Genomic DNA, 14,018 nt, shown 5'->3' with positions numbered 1-14,018 from the left:
ATTATGACAGATGTGGAGCAATCAGCATCATTATGCAGGAAAACAAGAAAGGGAAAGGGAGCTAGGGGACCCCAGGGGGGAGGGGAATTTGTCTTCCCTCCTCAGGAAGAAGGATTCCCACCTCCACCTCCACTAGCCCCAGCAACCTCCCAACTTCCTTTACTGTCAGGAGCCTGTGCTGGCCGGCTCTGCCTGCCTCACAGGTAGGGCAAGACTTCTCTCCAAGGGGCATCCAGGCCTAACAGGGGCATCCCAGCAGTGGCTGGAGTCGGGGGCGGAGGCGCCCGGAGTGATCCCTCCTCGGTCTGGGTTTGAAGCTGTTCTCTGTTCCCGGCACTCTCCCACCCCTGCCTGCCTGCCGGGTGTCCGGCTCTGCTCTGAGGAATAATACAGATATTCTTGAGGGATCTGCATTCCTCCCAAAGACACTCAGGCCAGTGCACATTGGGCCAGGCAGGCGTGGGTTTAAATTTCAACCTCCCTACTTAATGGGGTCCCCGTGGGCACGTTAATCATTTTGGACTTCCCCTTACTCATCTGTAAAATAGGACTAGTAATACCTATTAATGGAATTGTTGTGCGAATTAAGCAAATGAATACAGAGAGGGCTTAGGACAGTGCAGCCACATGACTGTATCCATTACCATAGGCTGGGTCACCCAAGTGCCAGCATATGGACAGTCCTCAGCACTCAGTGTGCTTCGGAGAGCCGGAGGCCCTCTGCAATCTGCCATGGCTACCAGGAGTCCACATCTGAGGTTTATTGGCTAACCCGCACTCAGCGACGACCATGAAGCCCAGGTAGGGCAGCACAACAGAAGAACCCAAACAAGCCAGGAGTGGCAGTGCTCACCTCTAATCCAGCCACTCAGGAAACTACGGCAGGGCTGGTTTCAGTGGTGCACACCTGTAATCCCAATGCCATGAGAGGCTGAGACAGGAGGATCACGAGTTCAAAGGCAGCCTCGGCAATTTAGCGAGGCCCTAAGCAACTCAGTGAGACACTGTCTCTAAATAAAATATAAAAAAGGGCTGGGGATGTGGCTCAGTGGTTAAGCACCCCTGGGATGTGGATGTGGCCCAGTGGTTAAGCAGGTTGTACCAGGGTTCAAACCCTCATTAAAAAAAAAAAAAAAAAAAAAAAAAAAAAGGCTAAAGCAGGAGGATCACAAATCAAGACCAGCCTGGCCAGCTTAGTGAGACTCTGTTTCAAAATAAAAATTTAAAAAGGGTTGAGGATGTGGCTTAGTGGTAGAGTGCCCCGGGATTCAATTCCCAGGATGTCAAAGAAAGAAAGAAAGAAAGAAAGGAAAATATAAATGTGTATGTCAGCCTGGCCTGGGGGGGCACATAAAAAGAGACACCCCCCATTTCTGAATCAGAGGTCAATGAGGCACTGGGGAAGGCCAGAATTCAGAGGTTCCATAAACCAGAGGGGACTCCCTTTCCTGCCCAGGCCAGTGGACAGACCTATCCTTGGGCAGGTTACGCCCTCCGGGCCTCAGTTTTCAAGTCCGTGAAGTGAGAAGGTTGAACCTGACATGCTCCTAATTTTTCCTGCAGATCTGATCCTGCACACTGGAGACCACTGAGGCCCTAAGTAGGCTGGGAATTTTAGGATTCTTTGCTGCAGGCTGCAACTCCGTGAAGGGGCTAGAACTTGGTTCTCTCTCATGGTGGTCTGTCCCCTCCTCTTCATTTAGGTGGTCTGGTCTTCATCTGTCCACCCGAAGTCCCCAGGGCCTCTTAACAGTTCCCCCTCCCTCACATTCCAGTGGCCTTGGGGGCAGCAGCCAGACCAGAAAGTCCAGTTCCTGCCCATTATCACTGCTCGAATCTCCCTGCAACCCAACACCAGCATTCCAGAGAGCAGTCCAGGCGGCCCCCACCCCCATGGTCAGTGTCAGTGTCCAGGCTAGGCTCAGAGACAGGTCCCAGCCAGGGTCCAGGGTTCTCACATTTCTCTCAGAGAAGGTCTGCCTCTAGGGAGGCTCTGACTGTGGGGGAGACTGTGGACCTCTTCTTTGGAGGTCTTCTTTGAACCTCATCCTCATGGTCTCTCTTCTTGCTCTACTGCAGAGGCCCTTGGCTCCTGAAGGGAAGATGTGACCGACAATGGAGAAAGGCAGGAGGAAGGACAGACCAGTAGTGGAAGAAAGAGAGACTGGAGAAAGGAAGACTGTGGGTAGGACAGGGTAGGAGAAACTGGGACTGAGGGACATTATTGACCAAAAGGGAAGGCAGAGGTGGGGCAGTAAGTGGGGAGCAAACCCTGAAACAAGACCCAAAGAGGAGATGGAGAAATGTGGGTAGGAGACACTGGTTTGTGAGCCTCAGCATTAAACTGTCTTCCCTGCCTAAACCAGGGAGCCCCATGTGCCAGCCCCACCCCTCCACCTTTTCAGCCCCTGCCTTCTGCCTTCTCTGCTCCCAACATCCGGTGTGCAGGCTCTCCTCCTCAGAAAGTCCACAGAGGTCCCCCTCTCCTACTCTCCCCCTACAACCAAGGGCAGCAGTAATGAAGGGTTGGTATGTCTTAGAACAGGGTAAGCAGCGCTGGTTTAGGGGAGGAGTTCAGAAAAGAAGGAGAGGTTCTGGAGGTCGCGCAGCACAGGCCAGTGGGCTCACTGAGATGGCAGCCAGATTTGGGGCACCCTCCTAATGAATAAGAAGACGAGGACCTACGTTGCGGCCGGGGGGTGGGGGGGGTGCTCTCAGGCCCATTATGTAAGCCCGCCCTTCACCCGCTGGCCTGGTGCTTAGTGCCTCCTCTCTCTCTTCAACTGACTAGGAAATTGTCATCCCTTCCAGGACCTGATCTGCTGCTTGCCCTGCACTGGCTCTGCTCTAGCCCTCCAGCTGGCCCCACTGCTTAAAGGAGAAAGGGAGTCTCACAGGAAAACCCTTTGCCGAGAGCTGGACTCCAACCCTGGCCCCGTGCACATCTTCAGGCACATGCCTGTATGCTCAGGTACGCGCGCGCGCACACACACACACACACACACACACACACACACACACACGCAGGTCTCTACACCTTGTCTGGGACACAGGCCGGCATTTTTGGTGGAATCACTTGGTCCAGCTTGAACAAAGTCAGTCAGAGTGATTTGGTTTCCATACTGGGTACCCGTCTGTCCTGTTCCAGTCCACTGAAGAACAGTCTTCAAGATACTGTGCAAAAGTCTTTCTCTCTCTCTCTCTCTCTCTCTCTCTCTCACACACACACACACACACATACACACACACCAGCCAACAGGGACTCTGCAGAGGAGAGGGAAAGGCAATGCAAGAAGGCCAGGAGTGAAAAAGTCCTTTCTCCCTGGGGGTGGGGAGGGGACAGAGGGTTAAGGGGGCTGGAGGCCTGTTTCATTTGCAGGCTGCAAATGCCTCTTCTATTCACCGGGCCCACATTCCCAGCCCAGGGCCTGGCCGCTGACAATGCCGGGACAGGAACAGAGAAGATTTGCACATTGTGTTTAAGGGGCCAGCTGGCTGCCTGCGACAGTGGAGCCAAGGTGTGGGAACCAGAAGCTCCGGACTTCCACACTCAAGTCCTGCTATGGGGTGAGGGGCAACCCTGCATGTGGAGGGTGGGGGGCCTAACTCCTTCACAGTTCAGGCCAAAGCGTCTGGCAATACAGGCCTCCTCCAGGCAGAGTGAGGTCCAAGCAGGAGAGCCATGACCTAGCCACAGAGCGGGTACTACGCAATCAGCTCGATTCACACCCCATCTGGCGAGGCAGAGAGAGTCTCGATTCCTCTGGAGATGAACACGCAGCCGTGGCCACCCCATGATCCTGCCCCCTGTGCATTGTATTCCCCTGCCCATCCTCCCTGTTCACAGCTTCTGCTCCTTTGAGCTTTGCTATCAATTACGAGGAGGGAGGGGGGTGTGGTGACAGAGAAGCAGAGAGAGGGACAGAGAGACAGACAGAGCTTTGCCCCCGAAAGGCCACATATTCATTTACTTTTTACCAAGCTCCACAGGCAGGGGACATGAGAAATACAAAAGAAAGAGAAGCCCTTGAGGAGTTTAAACTAGTTGAGGAGACAGATGGAATATCCATCTACAAAACAGTTGCTTAACGATGCCCGCAGCCATCACGGACAGGCAGGGCTGGCCTGAATGCTACTGATGGACCGCAAACGCTCCACTGCCTTAGGAGGGGAATAAGGAATTACTATGAGTTAAATGGTCTTTGGGGAAGGCTTGGGTGTGGGAGGAAGAGGGACAAGAATAGACTGGAAAAGGCCCAGCGATGGTGGGCCTGTCCTGAGGACTGTATGGATGACAAGGAAGGCTTAACCCCTTAGAACAGAGATGGCCTTGGTCTACGCCCCCTCTGACAATGAGAAAAAGTAGCTTGTCCATTCCATACTGGGGTCCAGAAAGGGCCTTCCCGTCACACCTCACAGCTTCTCAGGAGGGTCAGAAGGGGTCTGTTGGTGACACTCTGACTGGCAGGTAAAAGGATTAGACCTGCATGCACCTGCCTCTGTGCCACTGCGTGGTATAGGAATGCTCCCGCAAGAGGCTGCCTAGGTGTGGCCACTGGCCCGTGGCTCCAGGGACACTGTGGCTAAGGTCTGTGCTGCCTGCCCTAGCAGAAGTTAGATGTATATTTGAGGGGCCGTTGGGAGAGACTTCCTTGGGCTCTCTCAGCTGGTCTTCCTTCTCCTTCAGGGAGAAGAGGAAAACCTGGGCTCCACGCTCCAGACCTCAGCTATCAGCCTCCAGACAGAGGCCCAAGGTTACCAGTCACTGCACCAGGAACCACCTCCCAGCATGGACCACTGCCCTGCAGAGAGACCCCCAAATCACTGAGCTCCCACCATCAAGGCGTCATTCCCAGTCACTCCCGCCTACAGTCTCCTGACTCCAGGCCCTGCCCCAGTGGAAAGGGGATCCAGAGTAGCTGGTTCACAGGGCTTTCCTCAGACTCGCTGAGAATGAAGAAGTAGGAGCTGAGGCCCGAGGAGACAGGTAACACTGAGGTGGAGAGAACAGGAATTGGCCTTTCTCCCTCTCACCACACCCCACTGCCTCCTACGAGGGGCTTCCTGGTAATCACCCCACAACCAAAGGACCTTACCCTTTTCACCTGTTATTTCTCAGAATAATAGGAGTTAATATTATTGGTTCCTTAATAATCGTTGAGGAATACTGCCTGTGGCCCTGTGCTAAGTTCTTCATGAACATTATTCACCTAATCCTCACAACACTCCTCCTTGGTAAGAATTATAGTCCCTGCCCCCTTTTTCAGTACTGGAGATGGAACTCAGGGGTGCTCTATCACTGAGCTACACCTTCAGCCCTTTTGATTTTTTATTTTGAGACAGGGTCTACATTGCTGAGGCCGGCCTTGAACTTGCACTCCTTCTGCCTCTGAGTAGCTGGGATTACAGGCATGCCCCACTGTTCACAGTGATACTTCCCCCTATTATAAAGATGAGGAAACTGAGGCTCATGAAGGTTAATTGACTTGCCCAAGGTCCCACAGCTAGTGGGTAGTAGAGCCAAGCCCCAAGTCCACCAAGCCAAGGTCTCTTTGCTGCCTTAACTCGCATTCAAAACCACTGTTGGGGAAGGGTGTAGTGGTGCACGCCTGTAATTCCAATGACTCAGGAAGCTGAGGGAGGAGGATCCCAAGTTCAAAGCTAGCCTGGGCAACTTATTGAGTTCCTGTCTCAAACTAATAAATAAATAAAAGAACTGGGAATGTATCTCAGTGGTAAAGCACCCCCTAGTTTGAATCCCTAGGACCAAAACTGTGTTGGACTCACTCTAGCTGGCTCATTGAGAATCCTGTCAGGACTGAGACAGGCCAGACCTCATCCTAAATTAGTGGACAATACCTGCCACTAACACTACTGAGCCTTTCCAGATGCCAAGCCCTGTGTCAGATGCTTTGTTTTCATCACCTCATTTAATCCTCCCACAGCCCTGATAGACAGACAAGAGCACAGAGGCTGAAGAAGGTTGAGTAACTCATGCTAAACACACTTGTTTGGGTCTGGCAGTAAAGTCCTAGTTCTATAAACTTCTTTATGTTGCCCACAGGCCCCCAAATCAGAGATTATGCCAATGGAACGGGCACTCCTATAGCACCTGGGTACTCAGGTGTGGCCTATGGCCAGCAGCATTGGCATCACTGGATTCTCATTAGACACAGAAATCTTGGCCTTGGCCCAGACCTGCAAATTTGAAATCAAGTCTTAGCAAGACCCCTGGGTGAGCTGGGGGTACAGTGGCACATGCCTGTAATCCCAGGTATTCAGGAGGCAGGAGGATCACAAGTTTGAGGCCAGTCTAGGCAACTAGCAAGACCCTGTCTCAAAATTTAAAAAGGGATGGAGGCGTGGCTCAGAATGGAGCCTTGTTTTAGACAAGTCCCAGGATCAGCTGGGTTTGGGAAACACTGAACTGGATCACAGGGCTCTTGACTCCAGCTCCCTGGAGACCAAGAAGTAAGGGACAGGGACTGAGGAATTCTGCCTAAGGACAGAAACGGAGCTGGGATGGGTCCCCATTATCCCTGCTCCTTGAGGCTGGCCCGTGCCTCTTTGGAGTCCTCCAGGCATGTGGACCTCAACAAGTGAGAGTCGGTGTATGTGTTCACTGGGCCAGCAGCAGAGGGTCTCATAGGCCTTCCCAGCTTCAGTCCACACTCTGAGACCTGGGAGAACCCCCAGGCCTTCCCAGGAGCGGCTGAAAGAGAACAAGAAGCACTCCAGCCCAACAATTCACCGCCCAATGGAGTGCTCCCCAAAGGAGTCCCTGCAAGGGAGAAGCCAGGGCTGGGAGCGGACCTGAGCAGTTTGCTTCCACTGCAGATTAACCTCCACGGGCAGCAAAATTGTATTTGAAACTTCTCTCAATGACACTGCCTTTAAATAAAGAAAGAAATACTGGCTCTGACTACTGAGTGGCTCCCAGGTGCCAGGCAATGTGCGGGATATGCTGGTTCTCATGACCCTCCTCTAGGGTATGATCATACACAACTGTTACAGGCAAGGAGACTGGGCCAACGGAACATGAACTTGTCCATGTCTCATTGTTAACAAGTCTCAATTTCAGGTCTCAAACTATAAGCACATGGAACTGCAAGGCAGAGAGCCCAGGAGTCCTGGGAACATGAACAGTTTCAGGAGCCTGAGCCACTGTATCCCAAAAGGGAAGAACTTGAAGCTGAAACCCTAAGGAATTAGTCTGCAGTGTAGACCACCCTGGTCAAGCCATCTTTCAGGGACAGCATCTGAGCCCACTGGGATGGAAAGTGGTCCACTCTCAGTCATGGTCCTTTGGCCCAGGGCCCAGATGTCCCAGCTGACCTGCCTGCATAGAACTAGATGCCCACATGCCTCACTGTGCCAGTTCCCGGGAAGGACAGCATGTTTGTGAGCAGTACTGAGCATGCTCCTCCCCATCAGCTGCTATGGAGCAGGCAGTAGAAACGGGCCTGCGGAGGTTCCTAACAGCTTTTCAGAAAGCCACCCTCCCATGTCACACAACATCTGCAGTGCCAGCGGGCAAATGGGCAGGAGGTGATTACCCAAGGAGGAAACCCAGGCAGCTAATCAGCTTTGAAGCTTTCTAGGGACACCAGCCCATGAAGTGAGAAAAGGGATCCAGCCACCTGATTGCTTGACGTCCAAGCATTTCCCAATGGGGCCACAGCCTTGTCAGGGAGAGGTCTGACTGCCAGTGCTTAGGGGCAAGTCTCTCAGCTGTCTCTAGGACCCCCAAGGATTAGCCAGGCTGACCCCACCCACAACCTAATTCTTTATACTGTTAGTGTTGAAGGAAACCAAACATCTTGAAGGTATTACCATTTACAGAAAAACACATTTGCGGGCTGCACTTGCCTAGCACGCGCAAGGCCCTGGGTTCAATCCCCAGTACGAAAAATAAAAGAAAGAAAAGTTTCTCCCTTCTCCTCTGCCTTTTCTCCCCTCTCTCAAAATCCCTGGGGATTTATCTCCCAGGACTCTAGGCTGGTGAGGCAAAGGTTCCGCAGGGCCTCTGTCCCTCCGCACTGACACAGGCCTTGGAGGATGTGGACTCCTCATCTCCCTGAGGAGTCTCATTTCTCACGCCCTCTGTCTTCCCTGGGTTCCCACCCTCTGTCCACTGTGTCTTCCACACACCCAGCCATCTGCTCTGAGGCTGCAGCCGCCCTCCCCTATACTGCCGGAGAGCTGTGATGAGGGGTGGCTGAGCCAGAAGTGATTCTGTCTCGAAGTCCAGGACTGCCCCCCAGCGAGCTCCATATGGGGGCCCGGATCAGCCTTCCTTAGAACAAAGGGGCATCTTAAGCCCAGTGAGGGGGCTCCTGCCTTGAACAATTCATCACTCACCAGCCCTTCAGAGCAACTGCGCAAATGCCCTTAGAGCTGGGAAGAAACTTGTGGGCGCTGGGCCAGGGAAAAGGCAGAGTGCCATGGAGGTAAATGGAGGCATAGAGTTCAGGCTGCCTAGAGTGCAGTCCTGGCTCTTCTGCGCTAAGGTTCGGTTTTCTCATCTGTGAAAGGGGAATGATGGTGGCCTATCCCCCAGGGTCCTGGTGATGACTCAATGAGTTAATTCACCAAGGTTGATTCACTAGGGGCCCAGCATGCAGCAAGTACTCACCAAGCCATAGCTACAGTTACTACCAGTGAATGCCAAAACAGCCTCCCTAAGGAACTGCCACCTCCCCAACATATAGATGTATGAAAAGGAGAACAATTGTTGCTTGCCAAAACTTTGCCCTGTGTCAAGAGCAGTGCTTCTCAACCAGTTCCCCTGCATGGGCCTCCTCAGCTTGCTGCCTCCCCAAGATGCATCACTAATTTTGGTTTACACAACACATTCTTGGATGTGCATGGCACGGGTCAAACGCAACAATGACAATAGCAGAATTTTCAGGACAGTTAAAGCACAACTATCATTGTTGTCACCACAATTGGTGGTCTATCGGGGCCAGCAAAACATAGTTTTAGAGCTGAAATACCTTGTCTGGCCTTTTCTCTTCCATTCAAAAAAGCGCATTAGCAGGAAGATGGATGCTAACATTGAGATAAACCTGAAATTATCCTACCACATATTTTTTATTGATTTATTTTTCTTGTGGTACCAGGAATTGAACCCGGGGCCTCAGGCTTGTTAGGCAAATACTCTGCCCTTAAGCTATATCCCCAACCTACCATATACTTTTAAAATAAGCTTGTTGACAAGCTTCAGTACTCCATTATGGTATAGAGGTCTTATACTACCTAAAAGATTCTAAAGTCAACACATCATTAAAAAATGGAAGTAGCCAAAATGACACATCAAAAATTTTTTACATCACTCACAAATAAGGCGATTATTTATCTTTGAACATAAGAACCATATTCAAAGGACCAAGATGCTTGGAGTACCACAGACATATGGAAACTAAGACAAGCTGATCCAAGACTTGGAGAAACCCCACCCCACACCACTAGTGTTTGGCTACATTCTTGTTGATTCAACATTCCAATCAATTAAAGGAGCAAATGATACAATTTACCACCGCAAATCACTGCCATGCCCCTCTTAAATGACCCATGCTGGGAAACACAAGAGATGGCACTCCCCGCCACCACCCCCACCCCCACCCCCACCCCTGTGCCCTAGGCTGACCCTGGATCACCAATCTGACTTACACAAAGGGAGAACAAGGGGTGTGCACTTACTTGCAGCCTGGATTCGAGCCTTCCGGCTGACCACCAGTCCAAAGCGGTTCTGAGCCACACACTCATAATCACCCTCATCTGAAGGGCTGCCTCCCCGCTCCAGCCTGAAGTGATGGATCAGCAAGGACCCATTGGCCAGCAAGGTAGAGTGAATACTCTCTGGCAGCTCCACCCCGTTCTTCCTCCAGGTGATTCGCACTGGAGGGGTCCCCTCCACTTTGCAGTCCAGCATTACAGGTTGCCCTGGGACTGCAACATCATCACTGGGCTCCAAAGCAAATGCCAGTTCGGCAGAGTGGCCAAGACCTGCATCAGGGAGATGAGAGGAAAAGGAGACCTTAGTGTAAAATGCATAGCCAGGAAGAACTCCACACACAGGGATTTCAAGTTCCCTGAGCCTAGCATCCCATTCCCATGTTTCAGTCATATTAACAGGAATCCCTATTATATACAGAACTTTATTCATTGCAAAGTGCCATCCCAAGCAGTATTTTTATTAATTACAGACCACCTGTATATTATTTGTATCATTCCCTCTTTCACCAAAAAAGAAACTGAAGCCCAAATATGTCAAGGGACTTGCTCAGGGTTTCATAGTTAGTAGCTGCAAGTCTGAGACTCAAGACTGATTCCAACACAGCTGCTGCCCCTTCTGGGGTCACCCTGGATAAGCACTGAAGTCTCACAGACCTTAGGAGGTGATTTTAGGTAAAGAATCGACTTGTCCTGGTTTCCCATTTCTCATCTGTTAAAATCAGGGAACAACAATGTAGCTTGTCATAGGGTGTCATAGGGTTGTTTGACAGGATTCACAAACTCAGTGGCACTATGGAAAGTTCAAACTTCTAAAGAAATGGAATGAGATAGTAATAAATCATGCTTTTTGTTGGCAAAACCATCAGAGTCCTGGTTTGATGCCTGGCATCAGGAGAAGGGAGTGGGGGCCCACTACCCAGGGTACAGGCTAGGCTGTGACATGTTGACCCCTCCCTCCCCGCTCTGGATGTTGGGCCAGTGGCCTTTGTTATATAGAGAGATGAGGAGTAGGAAGTACCAACTAAGATTTCCCAACACTTAGTAGGACAAGGACCTAGAGTCTTTTACTCCCAGCCGACCTGCAGAAGAAAAGAAATGAGCTGGGAGAGGAGGAGGTGAAAGAAGAGGCAGAGAAGAGGCTGATCTGGAAATCAGAAGCCCTGCAGGAGGAACAAGCACTCATATCCCAGGCATGATGCCAAGTCACCAAGTTCTCCAGTAAGCAACTTAATAGACCTGTTACAACTTCACTCCAGGGGGAACAAACCCACCTGGTCTGAATGGGCAGCCACAGACTCCTGCTCACATTTCCAGGGAACTAGTGTTCCTGAAACTGGCCCAGCTGCAACAGGCCAGGGCCCTTCCCTGCTGGGGGATATGGGGAAGTGGGTGAGTAGAAAGGAGGAGCATGGGGAGTCTGGGTATCATCCCCAACCCAGGGATATGTAACGTTTTAAGGCATTCGAGTATCATACTCCAAACCCCCACCATCCTCCCCATATCCAGAATTTTAGTTACCTCAGCCCCTAATCCAATCCAGGTATAGCCAATTTAGAGACAAAAGTTTCTCCCTTATGCAAACGCAATATTCTTCTTCTTAGGAGGGAAGAAGAGAGAAAATAGCCCAAATGTGTGTCTGCTGAGAACTTGGAGTGAGAAAGGAACTAGACTGGCACCCTTCTCCCATTTGATGGGCCCCTTACAGTCACCAAGGGAACAGGATGGTGGTGATGGAGCTCAGGACAGCAAAGCCGGACAGCGCCGCGAGCCCAGCGACTGGGTCTCTCTGCGGCGAGTACACCCTCTGGGGAAGGGCGCGGCACGTGGGCATCCCGCGGCAGGCTCTGGCTCTTAAAAGGTTCTCCTCTCCTCCTCCTCTCTGGGGCTCTCCTCCCGGTCGCCCTCTCCCCACTCGCCCTCTCCCCACGCGCCGCCCGCCGAAATCTTCCTCCTCCTCTTCCTTGGTCTGTCCTGGGCACTCCCTGCCCCAGTCCCAACTCTAAATCCGGAATGTGCCCTCTCAGTCCCGCGCAGCGGGCTGGGACCCGGCCTCCGCCCCCCAGTCCACGGTCTCCTGCCTCAGTCGCCTCGGGCGACTCAGGGTCCACGACTGGGCTCCAAGCATCCCAGCTCGCGCCCCTCGGCTGGGTCACAGCCATGCAGTCTCCCCTGGCTCGTTCTGTATCCCCAACGCCTGCCCACTCCCCGCCCCTTGCTCCTGTTTCGCCGCCCTCCTTGCCACTCTGACGGAGATCAGGGTCCTGTCCTGCGTCCCGGAGCGGTAGCGGACTAAGCCCGGGAATCTCTCAGCACCCCGCTTCAGCCTGAGGCAATCCGGCCTCGGTTTCTCTATCGGTCCCGCTCCGCTCTGTCCCGCTCGGTCTCTCCTGAACCGGGTCTGCTCGCAGGTCCGCGCCGCTCTCCCGGGGTCCGCCCCTCGCGCCCGCTTACTGCCCTCCAGTCCTGCCCTGGGTTCGGTTCGCAGCCGCTGGGGCTGAGGGCGCCCTCGCTCACCCTCGCTTGGCGCGGACAGTAGTAGCGGCAGCACCAGCGATAGCAAGAGCCAGGGCCAGCGCGGCGCGGGCAGGCGGCGCGGAGACGCGGTGCGCGGCGCAGCCATGGGGCTCTCGGTCCGCTGGGCTCGGCGACGAGCAGCTCCCGGGCCTCTAGCGGCTCACAGTGTCCCGCGGGGCCGGCGCCGGGGCCGGGGCCGGGGCTCTGGCCGGGGCCGAGCCCGGGCGGCGGGGGGCTGGGGCCGCATGCCTGCCTAGGAACGCGGGGGGCGCAGGGGGAGCTCCGCTTGCGCCATCTTGCACCCACCCCGGCGATCTGTCAGCCTCGCCCGGGGTGCGCGCTCCGCACTCGCACCGCCCGCGCCCGCCCCGCCCTCCTCCTCTGCCCGCCGCCCCCCCTTCTCTCCCCTCCGGGTCCCCTCCCCCAGCCCCCTCTCCCCGGAGGCCGGGTCTGGGGAACAAAAGAGCCGGCGAGCGCTTTAAGCGGCCGGACATTCCCGGCTGCGCGGCGGACGCACCCCCTGTGCTTTGAACTGTGGCTGGAGCGGCCGGCGCCGTCTCGGGCTGCAGCCGAGTATCCCCTCGCGGCCCTGCATCCCGGACTTGAGCGGCTGGGGAAGCAGAGACCCAGCGGAGTGTGGAACACATCAGGGCTGAGGAGAAACATGCAAAGCTGCGGGATTTACTCTGACCCACTCTTTCTGCTGCGCCCTCCTCCAATGTTTCTAAGACTTTATTTTGGAACTGATTCCCTAGAAGCTACTCAAAGTTGTCAGAGACTGGGTAGTCCATGAGCACCTGGTCCTTCCGCTCAAAGGATGGGTTGTTCTGCTGTAAGACTGGCCTCCTAGACCGAGGAGTTATGGTACTTGGGTAGATTGCCTGGGAAGAGCACACCCAGCAGGACCCACCCCAGTTCTACCTGCTGTCCGGCCCAGGAAATCACTCTGACTGAGCTTGTCTGAAAGGTGAAGATAACCATATCTCTCCTACACGACCCAGGAGACCTTTAAATGGCACAGGTCTGGACAAATGATTTGGTAACTGGGAAAGCACATTGGAAGTTAAAATTGTCAACAACATCTCTATGCCACAGAGAATCCTCATGTTTCATGTCAGAAAACATAAGATAACATAGGTGCCTATAAGAACGTTACAGAAGGCAAGCCCATCTCTTAGGGCATATGTATTCATGCTGGCCCTGGGAGATCTTGCCTTAGCTGTTTGCTCCTCTGCCATTGGACTGGGATGGCAGAGGTGTAACTAAATTTATGTCTGTCTGTCTTTCCAGTGCTGGGAATTGAACCCAGTGCCTCACACTTGCTAGGCAAGTGACTCTACCACTGAATCACAAATTCAACCCTTTTTATTTTATTTTGAGATAGGGTCTCACTAAGTTGCCCAGAGTGGCCTCAAACTTGCATTCCTCCTGCCTTGGCCTCCTGGGTAGCTTGAGATTCAAGGTGTACACCATGGTGCAGGGCTTAAATCTGTCTTCTGATATGAACTCTGGAACCTTGGGACTAGGAGTGTTAACCATACATAAAACTAACTTCGGTGCAGATGAGTAAAGGTCTCCAGAAATCAGACTACCTCTAGATGGACAAATCTACTAAGGAGAGGGTTTGTACAGCCCAGGGACTCCTCACTCTGCAATAGAAACTGGAAGATGTGCCTGAGAAACAGGACTCAAGGCGTGTAAGCAGTGGGAGGCAATGGGGAAATTCAAGGTCAGGGACCCAGTGTGTCATAGCCCCAAATGGATTT

General features: G+C 53.1%; 1 protein-coding gene and 1 long non-coding RNA gene across 4 annotated transcripts in view; one reads left to right on the top strand and one right to left on the bottom strand.

Annotated features, from left to right (window-relative positions):
- Positions 1 to 12,567, bottom strand: part of Igdcc3 (immunoglobulin superfamily DCC subclass member 3) — a 41,151-nt gene extending 28,584 nt beyond the window's left edge. Inside the window, 2 exon segments of the mRNA XM_047539795.1 lie at positions 9,703 to 10,008; positions 12,253 to 12,567. Coding sequence (XP_047395751.1) covers positions 9,703 to 10,008; positions 12,253 to 12,358 — 412 coding nt within the window. The 5' untranslated portion in view covers positions 12,359 to 12,567.
- On the top strand, positions 1,921 to 6,907 carry LOC124976826 (uncharacterized). Of its 3 annotated transcripts, none has more exons than XR_007107075.1 (5): positions 1,921 to 1,974; positions 2,080 to 2,185; positions 2,812 to 2,971; positions 3,421 to 3,567; positions 4,688 to 6,907. It is a non-coding gene; the product is annotated as an uncharacterized LOC124976826 (long non-coding RNA). The 3 variants fall into 3 exon arrangements; XR_007107073.1 differs by having other exon boundaries at positions 2,080 to 2,195; XR_007107074.1 differs by having other exon boundaries at positions 1,953 to 2,185.
- Positions 12,568 to 14,018: the final 1,451 nt, after the last annotated feature.

This window comes from Sciurus carolinensis, chromosome 2, assembly GCF_902686445.1.
Source record: "Sciurus carolinensis chromosome 2, mSciCar1.2, whole genome shotgun sequence".
Lineage (NCBI taxonomy): Eukaryota > Metazoa > Chordata > Mammalia > Rodentia > Sciuridae > Sciurus > Sciurus carolinensis.
Note: the sequence above shows the minus strand (reverse complement) of the source record. Positions and strands in the feature narration are given on the sequence as shown.